The sequence below is a fragment of the Emys orbicularis genome, chromosome 2 (assembly GCF_028017835.1).
Source record: "Emys orbicularis isolate rEmyOrb1 chromosome 2, rEmyOrb1.hap1, whole genome shotgun sequence".
NCBI classification, from domain to species: Eukaryota; Metazoa; Chordata; order Testudines; family Emydidae; genus Emys; species Emys orbicularis.
Window position 1 is genome coordinate 65,086,518 of NC_088684.1, and position 19,040 is coordinate 65,105,557.

Sequence of the window (19,040 nt, forward strand, 5' to 3'; positions counted from 1 at the left end):
GACATTGCCAGTGTTTCTTTTAAAACGGAGCAGATAAGTTGTAAGAAGTACAGTGCAGAATCTCACATGAGCCGATGGATAGACCTTGTAGCCCAGAGGGAGATCAGATGTGCCCATCTGACTGGGCTGCTCTGGGGGTCCCCAGCATAATTTTAGTCAGCCCTTTGGTTAGAGGGCCGTCTAATGGATGGCACCCTGCCTGGGCTACCCAGAATCTCTGAAGTATTGTGCTGTGGCCCCATCCCTAGCCATGTCCTGGAATACCCCCTTCACTAGAGCTTGCCAGGCATCCTTGAAAGGCAACCTTATGGATGTCCTCCACTGTACCTGTGCTGTAGGAATCTGCCTTTGGCAGGGTTCCGGACTTTTAAGGTACATTTATGCCACTCCAGCCCTTTCATCTGGCATAAAGGGACTGCAGCAGAGGTGAACATCTGATCCTTTTTCTTTCTTTCTGTCTTTCTTGTTCATGTTTCCTGTCTCTTCTGGGTGCAAGTCAGTTTCTTCAGTCTTTGGTCAATCTAATAGTTTTAGACACATACTCTTCAATTTGTACAATTTAGAATTTGTCAACTTTTTGTTTGTCTTCAAGTGCAAAATATTGTCTGGGTTTATTTCCTGGTACAAGAATGAGATACACTCATCCTTCTTCAGTTTTCAAAAACTGCTATGGAGAGTTTTTGGACATGAGTTAGTCGATTGTTTAGTTTTGTTCCCATTTCTATTTCAATTAATTCTTCATCCTCAAACTTTCATAGAATCATAGAATATCAGCGTTGGAAGGGACCTCAGGAGGTCATCTAGTCCAACCCCCTGCTCAAAGGAGGACCAATCCCCAGACAGATTTTTGCCCCAGATCCCTAAGTGGCCCCCTCAAGGATTGAACTCACAACCCTAGGTTTAGTAGGCCAATGCTCAAACCACTGTGTTGGGTATCTTACATAATACCTGGTATCTCAGATATTTCATGTGCAGGCTATATTTCTGGTTAAAGTTTTCACTATACATAACTTTTGAATCCTCTGTATTTTTAAATGCAGTGAAATTCTATTCAGTTATCATCCGGTGAACAATCGGTTTAGTGGTAAAATTGTCACTTGTTATACAAGATACCTGCATTTGTTGGACTTTTGGTCAATGCAGGAGTGGCTGTGGTAGTGAAAGATCCAAGAACCCCATGTTGTGGCTTTTTACAAATCACAGTTGTGAAGTGGTTAGTGTGCTAAATTACATCATGAACCTTGACTGAGGGAATCTAAAATGTTTGTAGTAGTACATAATCCCATATTGGCTATGAGGTTTATCCAACAAATGTGTTAATCCTGGCACGATACATTCCACTGCTTATGACATGGTATGAGCATTGATATGAGATTTATCTAAAAATGCAATTTAGTTAATTGTTTAACAATAGCTGTTTTCGAAAAAAGTTTTTAAACTGAATAAGGTATGACTGACAGATATCTTTTACAGTAGTAAATTCAGTGAAGATAGTATCCAGATTTGGTATGTTTTTGTTTTGAGTCTGCAATCTTAGTCCAAGGAAAGATACTTGTTGTCAAGGCTGATTTGTTCCATGGAAATATTACTACTTCCAACTTTAGTATCAATGCAATACTGTATGGTAGTACAGATAATAAAGAAGCTAAGATTTTATGGCTCTGGTGCAACTAGTCCATAATTTTCAAAGTAGAGAATTGTCCCACTTGCATCATAATCTTCAGACTGGTACAAAATGTAGGAACATCATCCTGTTGTGTGATTTGCATACTGCTTTGATGCTTAATTCAAATTCCAATCATCAACTCGAATTTTGTTGATTTTGGTTTTGGTAGATGACATTCCTGTAATTTAGGATTACTTCTGATGTGATTTCTGCCTCATAATCATGTGTCAGTGAATGTTTCCAATATTTGCTCAAAGTAATTTGGCTTATGTTAAATCCTAGCGGCTGATTCCCCTATCTTTCCACATGTGTAACTATGTAATCCCTACTACTGTTAATGCAAGCATGAATGGATCATGTGACAGAACTGGGCCCTAATTGTTTACTGTGTGTTCCTTACGTTCTGGTTTAAAGAGAGCCTTTAAGGCCGTTACAGATTTCTATAAACCACGTAGAGACTGGCTGAGAGGTAGGCTATGACATGGTTTTCTGACAGCATGGTATTGTGTATTGTGAGGTCTGGTGAATCCCTGTCTGGAGAAATTGTGCTTTGCTACTGTAACTCCCACACCTACTGAGTGTGGTGTTATGTCCATTTAATGGAGGGGGGAGGGAGGGAGAGAGAGAGAGAGACTGCTTTACAGCCTTAGCTAACAGCCAGTTGGAGGCTCATACACTAAGCTCCAGAGGTCCCAGGTTCGATCCTGCCTGCTGACGACCGGGGTCTGTCGGTGTTACACTACCAATACAGAAAATGCCAGTAGCTAACACAGTTTGACTCTCAGTGTTTGTTCACAGTAAGTACCCCTTTTTTTAAGGTAACTTCGTCTGTCCCTTAAAATATGAGATGTTACTTTCTTTTGCCAGTATTAACAAATTTAGTTTAACATAGCAAACGTGTTTTAGTCCCTAAGGGAGACAGGACTTCATCTCTGTATTTGCCTCTTTTATATTTTTATTCATTACAGTAACTGAAGTATTAAGGGTAGTTTAGATGAAAGAGTAAAAGACATTTACCATTGTTTTAAGCAAGCCCAAATTGATTTGCATGCAGAGTTTTAGAACTCTCATATGGTACAAGTGAAAAGGTCCAATTGTTTAATTACTTCAGATTTCTCATGGTTCCCTTGCTGGTGATTTTAGGGTTATCCTTCTGTTGTATGTTTTACATTTAATGCAGCCCTTCTCAAACTGTGAGATTGGCCTTCTGGTGGATGTTGCTTCTCTTCAGGGAAACTCTGGGAAACGTAGGGGGAAGAGAATATATTTTTCTCTTTCTCCTTAGGACTTGGAATAAACTAGAGCTTGTTAAATTAACGAATTCGGTGCTAATTACTAAATATAGTATCGGACTATTCAAAATGAAATGACGCACTCAACAAAAAAGCAGGCTACCCTGTCTATACGTACAGTATGTAAGAAAAGGATTAAGTATTTTTCCTTGCTCAGATGAGAAACTCTGGTAAGTGTGGAAAATCTTGATCTAATTGCATAATACTTTTTGAGAAAATACATATTGTAAGTAAAACTTAGTTTTATGCCAATATGTAGGCTACAAGTCTACAATTAATTTTAAAAAACTAAAGGTGAAGATGTAAGGGGAAGTAAGTGTAAAATGTGTGTCTTACCTAAATGTCTGCATACATGGGCAGAAATGCATTTAGCTATCAATGCAAGGAATGTGCATATGGTGGATGCATGAAAAATGACACACTTGTATAAAAGAGTGGAAGCTACACAACACCCATTCTGCCATTTCAGAATTGGTGAAGTAGAGCTGTTAAATGGAACATACTGGCAAATTACTGCTGGTCCTTGGTAGTGTAACTTGTGATATGCATGATGGGGAAGGAAAAACAGTTTCCCCCAGGTCCTGACTTGGGCTTACTCTCTTTCACCCCTCCTCCTAACACAGCTGGTTTTCCCCAGCTGTTACATCCACCTCATTATCCCCAAACCAAGTTGTGGCTTGCTTGCATCCAGCTGTCTCTGCCATCCAGTCCCCCCATTAGGTAATGGCTTTTTTCCTTGTTTCAAGAACCCTAGCCTTCCATTTCCCCCATCCCTTGTTTTTGATGGAGTTCTGTGAGCATTTTCTCTACTCAGTTGTCATTTTGGGGAGGGGAGGATAATCTTTATAAAATGCTAACTGGGTATGTAACTTTTGTTCAAATACAGATGGTTCTGATACTTTTAAGGTCTCAGACTTTACTAGCTGCTTTCACACAGGAGACATTCTTGTTATACTCCCTTCTTCTCCCCCCGGTCCTCCAGAATATAAAATTCATACTTATGATGACTGAAAAGACATTTTGGGTGATTGAGTGTTCCCTCTCTTTCAGATGGGTAAAAATCATTTTTTTAAATGATAAATTTAAATTAAATATTTGAATTAAAAATATTTTTTTTAAAATATGTAAATTTGAAATTGACATCCGGTGTTATGGCCTAAACTTACTATAATCTATTAAAATTACTTAAATAAATAATATTAATCAGTACATATTTGTTGCTGAAGTTTCAGTTGGACCACTGAATTGGTGGAAGTCACTGGCCATATACCTGGAACCAGAGTTTGTTGAAGTGCTAAGCCAGTTTTTGACAGTAGTAGCCTCTTCTGCAGGTGCACAGAGATGATTATTTTCATTCATTCAGCTGTTCAGTACAGTTCAGTGCCTAGTTCATTGACAGTTAAGAAACTAATTGGGAGTTGTAAAAGCAGGAAAGCTTGTTTTCCTCTTCCAATTGATGAATAAAATCTCGGTGTAAAAGGAGAAGATCTACTAGTTCTAAAATTGGGAAGGACTTGGTGACCAGAAATAACCAGTTCACTTCACTAAATAGAGATACTTCCTTTATTTAATAAATCAAGTAGTTTTAAATTCAAAATGTTTTGATAAAAGCTTTTACTTTTGTATCCAGCATATTTAAGGTAGTTTTATTTAACGAATAAAAAACTGCTTTAAATGCCAATTTCCATTCAAATAGAATTTGACACAAATCATGAGTAAACAGTCATCTAGGAAATAAAAAATTCACCATTTCTAACATCAAAAATGATGTTAGATGTATGTTAAGCTATATGATTAGATATAGTGTAACCTTCTGATTAGCAAGCAGTACCAAATTTAGTGCAAAGGCTATATTGAGTTTTGAATGAGCATGTTTTAATAGGTTGATTCCCACTGGTTGGTAACTTTCTTTAGGAAAATAAAAAGTACAAATGCAAAACAAGATTAAAATCAGTGATTTTTCATAGATTTCATAGAAGGGTGTGATTATCTAGTCCAGCGGTGCCCAAACTTTTCCTCCCACTCCCCACCCCTTACTAGTAAGGGAATGTGTCTACTCCCTCCCCCCTCCCCCCCCCCCGGGCACTGGGGGCAGGCCCGGGCCCTGCTGCACCCCCTAGAGCAGGGATGGGCAAACTTTTTAGCCCAAGGGCCACATCTGGGTATGCAAATTGTACGACGGGCTACGAATGCTCACAAAATTGGGGGTGGGGATGAGGGCTCTGGCTGGGGGTGCAGGCTCTGGGGTGGGGCCAGAAATGAGGAGCTCAGGGTGCAGGAGGGGGCTCCAGGCTGGGGCAGGGGGTTAGTCTGTTCGGGGCGGAGGAGGGAGGGCTCCAGCTGGGGGTGTGGGCTCTGGGGTGGGGTTGGGGATGAGGGGTTGGGGGTGCAGGAGGTTGCTCCGGGCTGGGACGGAGGGGTTCGGAGGGTGGGAGGGGGATCAGGGCTGGGGCAGGGGGTTGGGGCATGGGAGGGGGTCGGGTTCAGGCTCCGGGCAGCACTTACCTCAAGCAGCTCCCAGAAGCAGCGGCATGTCCCCACTCTGGCTCTGCATGCTGCCCTGTCCGCAGGTGCCGCCCCTGCAGCTCCCATTGGCCATGGTTCCCAGCCAATTGGAGCTGCAGGGGTAGCACTTGGGGCGGGGGCAGAATGCGGAACCCCCTAGCTGCCCCTTTGCATAGGAGCCGGAGGTGGGACATGCTGCTGCTTTTGGAAACCGCACGGAGAGGAGCAAGCCCCAGACCCTGCTCCCCGGCGGGAGCTCAAGGGCTGGATTAAAACATCTGGAGAGCCGGATGTGGCTCCCGGGCCGTAGTTTGCCCACCCCTACCCTAGAGGGATGACCCATAGTTTCGGGCCACTGATCTAGTCTGACTTCCTGTAAAGCAAAGGCCATAGAACTTTCCAAAATAGTTTAAATCAAGGTTTCCTATTTTCTGATTTAAATCAATTCACCCTACCCTCTTTGGTGGTGTTATATCTTTTCTTTAAGTTCACCGAAGTTCAGTTTATCAGAGTTATTCAATGTGAGTTTCTTCTGTTTATTTAAAACTGTATTAAGTTGATGCAACAGAAATATCCATTCAATTCAATATGCTCTATTCACTTGGTGCCTTTAAGTGTCTTTGGGAAGTCTGGTTGCATAGTATTTAATATATTTGATCTGCTTTTGGGGAAACTGAGAGATACAGGCATTTTCACAGGCATATTATAATGTCAGTAGGGTTGGCTTGCAGATATAGGGCCAGATTCTCACCACGTGAACTTCATTGGAGCTGCACAGATTTAAACTTGACTGACTTGCACCAGCTGAAGATCTGGCCCATTATGTGTGGGATTTCTGGAATATAGGGGTGTGTGTCCTTGTGTGTAGGAGTTTAGATGTGGGAAGCCTCTGAACAGTGGGAAAGGAGAGAAGGGGGTTGATCCAGGGTTTGGGTATATTGGAGTTCTGAGACAGATATTTCTTATGGATTTTTGAGAATGGAAGCCCAGTGGAAAATCCATCAGGGCACTACAGCACAGTAATACTTCATAGAGATAGACTTGAATACATTGTGACATTCAAAGCCAATGATACATCAGGGTAAACAGAATAATTTCTAAATATTTTTTTAAAACTGCATGAAACTTCAAGCACCAGTATTGGTAAACTGGGGAGTAGATTATAAACACATTTCATTTAGTTAAAGGGAATAAAATTAATGAAGTTCTTCTGCTTAAAAAAAAAAGTTTTGAAAGCATGGAAATTGTGAGTTAAGGAAATCTAAACAACCACAGCTTTGTCCCTGTAATTCCATCTACCCTCCACACACATTCAGGATTCAGCAGATTTAGAATCTGTAAAAACACTGTTTTTAATATTGATAATAAAATATACACCTGCATTAGACTGTACCAAATTTGACATTCTGATATAAGTAATATTCACCGGAGATATGCGCGACCTACATTACTATAGACTGTCCATCAAGAAATCCTCCATTATCAAGAATTTAAGACCAAATGCCTATCAATTCCACCTTCCACAAAATAGCTTGAAATATTGCAGATTTTGGAATTTTTATAAACCGTTTAAAACCACTGATCAGGCCTTTGCAAGGATGGGCACTCTTATACTCTTGCTCAATTTCTCAAATTTATGGGGATAAGCTATACTAATATAAGCTCCTGTATACTGGTATAATTGTGCCCACACTAGGGAATTCAGAGTAGCAGCCGTGTTAGTCTGTATCCGCAAAAATAACAGGAGTACTTGTGGCACCTTAGAGACTAACAAATTTATTAGAGCATAAGCTTTCGTGGGCTACAACCCACTTCTTCGGATGCATATAGAGTGAACCATATATTGAGGAGATATATATACACACACATACAGAGAGCATGAACAGGTGGGAGTTGTCTTACCAACTCTGAGAGGCCAATTAAGTAAGAGAAAAAAAACTTTTGAAGTGATAATCAAGATGGTTCAGTACAGACAGTTTGATAAGAAGCAAGTGTGAAAATACTTACAAGGGGAGATAGATTCAATGTTTGTAATGGCTCAGCCATTCCCAATCCCTATTTAGCCCTGAGTTGATTGTGTCTAGTTTGCATATCAATTCCAGCTCAGCAGTCTCTCGTTGGAGTCTGTTTTTGAAGTCACTTTAACTGTATCTGTTTCTAGACCGATATAATTACAGCAGTGCAAAAAATGTGGGTAAACCAGCCTAAGATGTTACCCAGTTCTCAGGGTCTCCAAACAGTCATGTTGTGCAGTGTGTCAGGAGTCAGTACTTATTGTAGTGTGATACTTGCCAGAGACATCTGTCTTACATGAAGGGTTCAATGTGACAGAGTTAAGGTTATTCTGTACTTACACATTTGCCAAACTTTCCCCCAGCTTTCTGATTCTTAAAACTGCAGATATTCTTGAAATTTTTCCTCTTATCCTGTTGTCGTGTGTTTTACAACCTTTAAGTTCCACTTAATATGTGGTTGAAATCCCTTTCTCCCCTGTTCCTTCTTCGCGTCCGCCTGTCGTTGATTTTTAAAAATATAAAATTTTTATATTTGGACATGGCCCTAATTTCCTTTGCAAGTTAAATTCAAAGATCTATTCTATATTCAAAGATCTATTCTTCAGATTAGTATTTAAAATTTGGTAGTCCCCATCTTCTATAGCAACTTTGTGATTATTCTTTAAATAGAATAGCTCCTGGGAATGATAGCTTTCTCCAAATAAATTACAATGCTACAAAGCTGCATTTTTTTAGCATGTAGACTTGATTTTTTTTAAATTGTGTTTTGGTTGGTCCTTTAATTTAGATTTCCCCTTATTTTTTCAGATACTTAAAGCTTCAAAAAGACTGTTCCTACAGCAGGAGGACCAGCCCTAACCATACGCTACACAAGAGATGGTTGTAATAGATCTCATGATGTAATTACTGAACAGTTCAGGATCTTGGGAAATGAACACTAAAATATTATAAATGGGTTTTAGCCAACTGTCATTTTATTACACTTTTTTAACGTTTAGATGTTTAAATTTACATTCCTGTCTAACTTTTTTTGTCAAGTTTAGTGCATTCATTGGTTTTATTTCTCTTTCTTCCCTGTTTGTGACAGTTGTGTGTTTGACATTCATTTTAGATGTGCTATTCAAGCAATTTGTTAATATTCTATTTATGATGGAGCATCAATTGATTTTTCAGATTTTAATATATATATATATATATATTGTAGGTACATACATTAAAAATTGGGAACAGATTGGGCAAACAATGTACAAATGTGATAAATTTAAAACATGTTACTACTAATGTAACATGAGCAAACTGCATTTTTATTGGAAACACTAATGAGACATTGAGCTGTGAAGTTTTGATTTTTATCTGTCTGCACTGATATTATGTCAACAGTTACACTACATGAGCTTCAAATCATTTACAATAATTCTACAGTTTATAAAACATACATGTCTAATTCTAAGCAGTATATAGACAGATTATTAAGACTTTTTCCATAATCCTTTATGTCGAAATTTGAACTCGTTATTTTATGCTCATTTGATTTTAAAACTAAGGAACCCGAAGACTTTAAAACCGCCTGGCAGGAAGTCAGGGTGTATATTGACACACAGGTATGTAATCAGTTTGGGCTTAGTAAGGCATACTTTATATTGCCCAGAGCACTGACTAATATCACAGCTGGGATTTATGTAGTGTGATACTCAATTAACATTCAGAGAGGGAAAAACAAAACAGATTTGCAAAAATACCCAGCTTTTAGATTTAAAAGCTGACCCTGTCAAATAATGTTTACCTAAAAATAAGGTTTAAAAATTTAAGAATACTGTAAATATATAAAAACAGTTTTAATGACTCGACTCCATTTAATTTAAATTTTGAATGACTGAGAATTTTAATAAAGCTGATGTGTTGTCTACCTGTTGCATGCTGCTGTTCCACAACTGTAGAGACATCATCTTTTCATTCTTGGGCTTTTTTGTGTTCCTTTTTGGCTCAGGAATAGTTGCTGTGATTAAAATATTGCAAAGTCTGATATGGGAACTAGGAAAAATAAAATATGCTTTATTTTAAAATAGAGTATCAGTAAAATAACATAGGTTGTGTTTTAGTTGACGGAGATTTTTTTTTTTTGTTAGTTTCTTTAACACTGTTTTGAGATTTTTACTGATACATCCATAGGAAAGGACATATATGCTTGTTTAATGTGTGGGACTCCAATTCACTTTGAGTTCCATGAGCTGAGCAAGTGTAAAATATGCCCCAAAGTGATTTCTTTAAACTTGTCAGGTTAGCAATAATCTTCTTAAACTGTGATGTGGGTTGAGGCAGAGTATGGCATTCTTCTTGGTGTAAAATTCTCAGTGTTTGTGAATTGCAAAGCAATACATTTTACAAAGCCATATTTTGTAGAGAGCTTGGGAGTAAAATTTAAGACTTGTGGGAAAAAAAGAACATAAATTTTACTGCATTTATGTGTAATATGACAGTCTGTTTATAGAATTATGGGACTATGAGGATGTGTTATGCTGTGATCAAATTTTAAACACTTTGTAATTAAGTTTGTGATTTTTAGGAGCTTCTTGTTTACAAAAGTGTGCCAAGCTGGGAATGGTCAAGGGGATCTTTTAAAAAAAAAAAAAAAAAAAAAAAGTGTATTTCTTCTGTTTTAATGTTATCTGCAATAAAACACAGAAGAGTATCTTTGCTTTGGTGTCTTTATTTTGTACTCTAGTGCAGAAATCTGGTATCTGTGTTAATAAAGGTGTTTCAGTACCTACTTATCTCATACTAATTAATATCACCTATCTGTCATAATATAGCTCTTTGTCAACATTTAATACACAAGGAGGACAAAATTCGAGCAGGATATAATCTTTATTTTGGTTGTAGGGGAGGGGAGATGAGGCAATGGCGATGGGTTGAGGACATTGTCTATTAGAATGTTGCTGCATGTTTACTCTGCTTTTGAAGCTTGTCAGTCCAGTCCTAAAGCCAATTTATGTGGTTGGCCAAAATTTGGTCCGGGGTGTATATTTTCTTTGTGACTTGGAAGGAATGACATTTTACTCACTGAAATACACCAGTGTCTGGCAAAAAGGTCCCGCATTCAGTGTAAATTTTCTGGAGGAAAATTGTGCCAGTGGTCCATATTTTGAGTTAGAAGTGTAAAGTGGATGCTGTGCCTACACCATTTTGAGTAAAGCAGACATAAACAGGTCTGGTACACCTCCCTGATTCTCTGACAATCCTGTGTCCTAATGTAGACTGGAACGTAGCTGGGTAAAGGATTCTAAGCAAGGCACATCCCCACCCCCCCTGTACTTTTTCCTGCTGTGCCCTCAGAGACCATGGATTGTTGCACTTGGCTGTCTTTTCAGTGGTGTTAGGAAAACACACCAATTTGGGAAAATAATACATAAATATCATGAAATGGGTCATTGTTTAACAACTAAAATAAATATATTAATGTTGAAAATCTATTACCACTTTAGTTGCCCCTGCACACTAGGGAAATACAAATTATATGGAGCTACTATAAGGTGGGTGTATAACTGGTTGGAAAACTGTTCCCAGAGAGTAAGTAATTAGCAGTGGTTCACACTCAAGCTGGAAGAGCATATCGAGTGGGGTCCCACAGGCGTCAGTTCTGGGTCCAGTTCTGTTCAATATCTTCATCAGTGATTTAGATAATGGCGTAGAGAGCATACTTATAAAGTTTGCCAAGCTGGGAGGGGTTGCAAGTGCTTTGGAAGATTAAAATTCAAAATGATCTGGACAAACTGGAGAAATGGTCTGAAGTAAATAGGATGAAATTCAATAAGGACAAACGCAAAGTACTCCACTTAGGAAGGAACAATCAGTTGCACGCACAAAATGGGAAATGACTGCCTAGGAAGGAGTACTGCAGAAAGGGATCTGGGAGTCATAGTGGATCACAAGCTAAATATGAGTCAACAATGTAACCCTGTTGCAAAAAAAGCAAACATCATTCTGAGATGTATTAGCAGGAGTGTTGTAAGCAAGACACGAGAAGTAATTCTTCTGCTCTACTCCACGCTGATAAGGTTTCAACTGGAATATTGGGTCCAGTTCTGGGCACCACATTTCAGGAAAGATGTGGACAAATTGGAGCAAGTCCAGAAAAGAGCAACAAACATGATTAAAGATCTAGAAAACATGACCTATGAGGGGAGATTGAAAAAATTGGGTTTGTTTAGTCTGGAAAAGAGAAGATAGAGAGGGGACATAACAACCTTTTTTGTACTTGAAAACGGTTAACGAGGAGGGAGAAAAATTATTGTTCTTAACCTCTAGGATAGGACAAGAAGCAATGGGCTTAAATTGCAGCAAGGGCGGTTTAGGTTGGACATTAGGAAAAACTTCCTAACTGTAGGGGTGGTTAAGCCCTGGGATAAATTGCCTAGGGAGGTTGTGGAATCTCCATCATTGGAGATTTTTAAGAACAGGTTAGGCAAACACCTGGCAGGGAAGGTGTAGATAATACTTAATCCTGCCATGAGTGCAGGGGACTGGACTAGATGACCTCTCGAGGTCCCTTCCAGTCCTATGATTCTATAATTCCCACTAATCGGAGATGAGCTAGTGGTTATGATAGAACTCTTGTAAATAGGAAATGCTGGAATATACTGCAGCTGTATATTTACAGCAACATATATTTTGTAAAATTTGACATAAAACTGATGTAATTTAGGTATTTGTAAAATATTACAAATATAAATTAAAACTAAGTAACCACAAGCATATTAATTAGAGTTGATGTGTGCATAGGCATAATACGTATTAATTATATATGGTTGTATGTGTAATATATATGCAGTATCTTGCAGAGACACTTTAAGCATGTAACGGGTCATTTTTCTAAAATGCAAAATATATTTTCAGTTTTGAAAATATTGTTTTTAATGCTACATGAAAAGTAAATATGTATCTTCATGGCAATGTGCTTTTTTCCCATGGGGAAGCACTTTGCTTTACATTTGCACAGTTACTTGCTGGCTGCTGAGAGCTGCTCTAGTTAGCACAATCAGCTTAAAGCAAGTTTACCCAGATGTTTCGCATTAGAATCATAGCAGTGTAATTTTTCAATAACTACATCCTCCTATTGCTCCAGAAATGTTCACTTTTGCACATTGGTCAGAGTCAATGATGACACTCAGGTTATAAGCCAGAGTGACAGGGAAGACGGAGGTGCTTTGTATGAAGGTGAGAAACGGGGGAAAGGGTTGGTGGGCTTGAAAGGATCTTGGTCTGGGTCATGCTAAGTTTAAGACGCTGGCAAGACACTTGCACTGAGACGTCCAATCTCACAACACTACTGGAGGAAGACCGTTGTTTACAGTGTTGTTGTAGGTATTTTGGACCCAGGATATGAGAGACAAGATGTGTGAGATATATTTTATTGGACCAACTCCTGTTGATGAAAAAGAGAAGCTTTCTAGCACCACAGATCTCTTCTTCAGAAGGGAGAAAGGTCAGATTTGTAAATCTTTACCATGAAGATGTTCGTTAAAACCATGTGTGCAGATAAGATCACCCTAGACATACGTAGTGAGAGAAGCAGTACTCACTGACCAAGATGCAGAGGGGAACGCTCAGCCAAGTAGGCAGAGAACCAGGTAAGATGGGGAACCAAAAGCTAAGGGAGGACAAAATTAAAGGAGGGTACAATCAGTGTCAAAAGTAGCTCAAAAGATCAAGGAGAATGAGGATGGAAGAGAGACCCTAAGGACTGCTCAAGAAAAGGTAATTAGAGTCTTTGAGAGCAAATGCAGCTGAGAGGGCAAAAGCCAGATTGGAGAGAATTTAGGATGAAGGTAGAGAAGGGGAACTTGAGGCAGTAGTTATAGATGGCACATTCAGTGAACTTAGAAATGAAGTGGAGAGGGAAAATTGGGTGACTATACCTTACTTTTTACTGAGAGAGGAAAGAACCTGTAGAAATAAGTTGTGAATGGTAAGGGAAGGCAGGAGAGGGGAAGAGCTTACAGAGGTGAGTGGAGGGTGTTGTAGAAGGTGCTGGTGATGGGGGGGAAAGGATAGAGGGGAGTGGGAAGTTAGTAAATCATGAAGTAGTGAACTATTTACACAGTCCTGCTGTATGCTCTGGATGGGGTTGAGTGACAGTGAATTCCACACTATCATTCATAGAAATTAAAAACTCAGATGTATCATTTTGTCTCTGTCAGCTAGAGACTGGGTTGTAGGTCTCTCTAAAATCTTTCCATGGAAACACTGAAACGGACTTGGAAAAATGTTTTTATTACAATTACACATGCAAATAAGGTAATTATGTAAACAGGTGACAACTACGTGTGTGCATGTACAATCATAGTAAATGTATTCCCTATCCAAGCGGACCTGTAGCTTTTGAATATATCAACCTATGAATCTTTTCCCATTCCTAATTATGATAACTTGTAGTTTAAAGATTTTTATAATTTAATTATGGAGGCAAATAATTCTCACACTCCACCAAGTTTATTTAATTCAATATTTTGTAGCTTGGTTAATACATTACAGGGTGCAAGCCAATATTGCGGGAAATCCAGAGAATTTAGCAATCTAGGCATACTGAAGTAGCAGTAGTCACTCCATAGTTAACTGTCAAGATAGCTCCACATACCAAGCCTGCATTTGGCACGTGCACAGATTCCAATTTCCCCAGAAAAATAAAAAAAACATTTTTTTGAGATTTTACATGCTGCAGATCATTCCAGGATAGAATTTCTAGGAAGTCAGGTAAAAATCAGGCAGTTTTAAAGATTTAGTGTGTTGAAATGTAGCTGTAGTTTACTTATTTGCTTGTTTTTCTTTTTCATCAGATCTCCAAAATGTCTAGGCCTAGGAATTTCTAATTTGTTTTGTTTTTGTAGTCCTTGCTGAGTAGAATTGTCTTTTAGTATTTTAGTTAGTGTGTAGGTTAATGGGAGAAATTCTATGAAAACTATAAACATAGAGATGTTAGGTAGATTGCATTGATGCATACTTTCAGGCTGGGCTGTTTTCTCAGGAAATGTTTGTCAATATAAAGCTATCTGAAATATTAAATAGGTAAATTAATATATATCACAGGTAAAATATTCACAAACCTCTAAATGACTCAGAAGCCTAAGTTCCATTTTTCAAAACTGACTTTGGCACTGGATCCTAAATCTGACTGAAAGTTAATGAGACTTAAACACATTTGAAAATTTTACTCCTATTTTCAAGCACAAGTGAATAGGTAAAATTAAAAAAAATAAACAGAACCCATAGGTACAAAGTTAATCAAACATTTGGTGGCTGAAGAACCTAGAAGAATTATGTATAATATAGTATATGTGTGTGGATATCATTCATATACGTGTGTGGGGGCGGGGGGAAGGACTTTTATCTTATTTTGAAAAGATTGCTATTAGTTCTAAAACATTTCATGCAGCATTATCCCCATCTTATGTTAAATAATAAACTATAATTGAACTATAAAGTACCCAAGCATTTTTGATTAAAATGACTTAAGTAACAATATGCTGCCATGAAGTCCTACAAAAAGTTTTTCCTTTAACTGTCTCTTTTCCATAGGTATTGATTACCGGTATTGTGTTTTGTACCGTTCTTCACTAAAATGCTTATGCTATTTTATTTTTAATCTTCCAGGAAAAAGTAAAGAAGCTGAACAGGAACAAAAAGAAAAAGGTAAATGTCTATTCTCTTAAGCAGTAGCAAAATTGTATTACATTGAAGTCCAAAGTTATACCTTCTAGAAAGTGTGATTTTCATTAAATAATTTGGAGTTAAACAAGCATAAAGTGTCAAGTATCAGGGGGTAGCCGTGTTAGTCTGTATCTACAAAAACAACAAGGAGTCTGGTGGCACCTTAAAGACTAACAGATTTATTTGGGCATAAGCTTTCGTGGGTAAAAACCTCACTTCTTCAGATAAAGTGTGTTTGCTTTTGCAAGTTAATGTACGGGTAATCTTAAAGGAGCTGAGAGCTGTGTTCTATGTGATGAAGTCTCATCAATTTGTTCTCATGCACATGATACCGAAGATGGAATTAGCTAATCACTTGACGCACACTAGCAGAGTAGCATGTAGGGAGCTTCTTCTGCTTCAGCCCATGCCACGTTTGTTCCATGGATAAGCAAACTATCACGCACAATTAAAATTGCTGTGTTCTTATAACATGGTTGAGCAAGCCCCTTTGTCCTCCTGGGAGTACATTATGTATTCTGTATATGGCATGTATTTTCCAGAAGTAGTATTTTAGAAGAGTTTCAGAGAGTTTTGAAAATAAGGATTGGGGCAGGAACAATCTTTGTTCTGTGTTTGTACAGTGCTAGCACAACAGGGTCCTGGTCCATGATTGGGGTTCCTGGGTGCTACCATAATATGCATAATTTATTGTTGTTTTGACTACAGATTTTTGAGGAAAAATTAAAAAAAAATTAAAACGTTACCTAAAATAGCATTTCCATACCTAAATATGTACGGCAGTAGAAGCAAATTCTTTGTGCCATAGAAAGCAAGGAATTTCCTCCTTCCATTTCCAAACTCCCATTTCTGTCCCTTAAAGGTCGTGACATTGTCCCTTAAATTTGTATCTGGTCTGGGATTGAATATCTCTCATCTTGAGCCTCAGACCAGTGAAACTGTGGGTAGCAAAAGTTCCACATTTAAGTTGTAAAGAAGGAAATATTTTGGTGATAACTTTAAATCAGTCTATTTGAAGCTGTGTACAAATTTGGAATATTAGAATTGGTCCTAAGCAGATGAATTACTAGACAGAGTGGAAGTGAAGCTGGCAAAGGTATATGCTAATAAAAGCTTTTATCATATGGGTCACCACCACACATACAGTATATACCTATCAATAAATCTAAAATCCTTGTACAGTAACTCTAGATATTTGTGCAGCAACATAGAACACAGTTAAAGCATGGCTGCATTGGTTAGTACAATAAAAATCTAGTATGAACCAAATGATATACTAAGTTCATGAACTTCATACTTAACATCATATACTTGCATTCAATCCAGAAAAGTGGAGTATATTGTTTGGAAAAATTGGTGTGTGCATTAAATGGACACCAGATGGCACTAAAAACAGCTCTCATTCTACTTCAGTGTTTGCCTGAAAACAGTACGTACATGAGTCACATTATAATAAGAAGATATCTGCTACGTTACCACCAGGGTTCCTCCATATGTGGCTGCATCCCCTGTGGTCCGAGTGTGCACACTGAGTAGTACTGACTACTCTGGAGAGCTCCTTCACTAGGAGGTATTGGGGACTTCAGGGCTTCCCCTCCCCTTTCTTTTCTTCCTCTGTGGAACCATAATTTTTGTTTTCTAGCTTCTGAGTCCTTAGCCATGCAACTTAAATGTTCTTTTAGCATAGTGGGTGTTTGATGGAATTTCTAGGACTTTTCCCTCCTAACTTTTTTTTAAAAGCATTTAGTTATAAAATGTTAGCAAAATAAGCATGAAATATTTATTTTTAATAAATCACTTGGTTTACTTGAGAATTAAACTAGGAGATTGGAAAAATAAATGCTAGGATGTAAACAGTTGCAGGGGCTAGGCTCAGCAGGAAGTATGTTACTCTAATAAGCTTAAATACATGACCATTATTAAAAATGTTCTAGGTAAATTTTAATTAAACCATTTCAACCGTAGAATGAAATAACAAGAAATAGCATCGGGTGCTAGACAAGTGGGTCCTAGAAATAATATAAGCGAGGTGTAACTTGCGGGTATGCAAGATAAATCAGGCTCCTGAAAGGGGAACAGTAGTCTGGAAATGTTGAGAGCCACTGGGTTATAGTATATCTGCACATACTGTTTCCAGATGGGTAAACTACGTATTATTGAATGTTACAAGTTAACTGCCGTTCCTGTGCCTACTGTTGTGAGGTCTCTTTCCAATAAGGCAGTGGCATCATCATCATTGTTTGCTTCTATTAAATGTGTTCCTGTCAGGGAAATCTGTAAGGGCTGCTACTTGGAAGTCACTCTATAAATTTACCAAACATTATGCTTTGGATTTGGCTGCAAGAGCAGATGCTGGATTTGGTAGAGCGGTGCTTCAATCGTTATTTGAGACTCTGTTCTCTCCTCCTGAGTTTTTTCTGCACTCCTTGCCAAGGTACGCATAGGTGGGCATATGCAGAGCCACTCAAAGAAGAACGAAGGTTACTTTCTTGTAACTGGAGTTCTTCAAGATGACTTTGCATATTCACACTTCCCTCCCACCTGTCCCTTTTTCTCAAAGTCCTATTTTGGTTTCTGTGGGTCAGAAGGAACTGAGGCTGTAGAAGGCGCATCACTCCTTTTATATAGCCTTGCCTTCAGAATGTTCCGCGACAATGAGGGGAGAGGTAGGAGGGGATGCACATTCACTCTGACAGGCACTGTTTGGAGCAGGTTCTACAGTTGGGCTGTACTAGCCAGTGCATTATCTGTAAGTATGAATATTCAGAGTCACCTTGAACTCTGGTTACAAATAACTTATCTTCATTTGTGCAGCAATGTCATTTAACAGAAAAAAATATTAGGTACCACGGGATGCTCTATCCATGTACTTTACAAGCACCAGAGGATGCAGCCCCTCTTAGGAGCTGTACAGCTTTTACCCCACAAAAGATGAAGCAAAGCTTGTCCCCACAGCTGAACTGACTTAAGGCTGCTGCTTAGGGACGAGCCTCCCTGGATGCAAACAGTAGCTCAGCCCTCGGAATTAAAAATGTCTCTAGACAAATCCCCCTTCCTTTTGGGGCATCCAGACACTAATGACTATGTTAGGGGGCTTTCCCTTCACCCTCTCCCCGGTTCTTGTCACACAGACAGAAAGCAGAAGGCCGAAGTGCAGGCAATGTGATGTTTATTGGGGTTAGTTTCCAGCAATCATGTGTCCCATTACTCTGATGCTGCAGAGCCGTTTCCCAGTGTCCCGTCCCTGTCCCCCCACCTCCTCAGCAGGCATAATTATACCTGAAATTCACGCCCACAGTCCCACCCCTTACAATTTATGGTCATGTTCCATTTTGGGGGAGGAGGGGGACGTGGGTCTGAGGTCTTCATCCCATCTCTTTTGTACCCCATGGGAGGGGTAAGGTGAGATTGTGCTACGATCAGGGACAGGCATTTCTTTGGTCTTTAGTGTTTTATACCTTCCTCCCTAACTCCCTTTGCCCCCTCAACTGGTTGCTTGATCTTGCCTTGAGATAGGGGTTGAGACAATCTTAACATGTGCGCTCCAGTAACACTTTAACTGCTCTTATCTGTTCCCATTGTACTAACAAACCCATCTGGCTAGGGAAAAGCAACATACACAGTGTCTTTGTCCTTTGTTTACACATATCAGTAAGAATGTATGTGTATCAACAAATCAAACAGGCAAGCAAAACTCAAAATACTATCTCATGCAAAAACACAGGCCTGAATCCTACCCTGGCACTAGCACTCCTAACAGACTGCACCCTTTTTCCTACAGCTGTTAACAGTTAACTCATGATCACCCATTTCTTCTCCTCCTGGACATACAGTACCCTTTGATGATCTGGACCATAG

At 38.9% G+C, this 19,040-nt stretch overlaps 1 protein-coding gene across 1 annotated transcript in view; it reads left to right on the plus strand.

The window, feature by feature from the left end:
* ASPH (aspartate beta-hydroxylase) overlaps window positions 1-19,040 on the plus strand; it is a 210,016-nt gene that overhangs the window by 106,077 nt on the left and 84,899 nt on the right. The window contains exon 17 of the mRNA XM_065400175.1: window positions 15,126-15,164. Within this exon, the coding sequence (XP_065256247.1) occupies window positions 15,126-15,164 (39 nt within the window). The remainder of the gene's footprint in view (window positions 1-15,125; window positions 15,165-19,040) is intronic.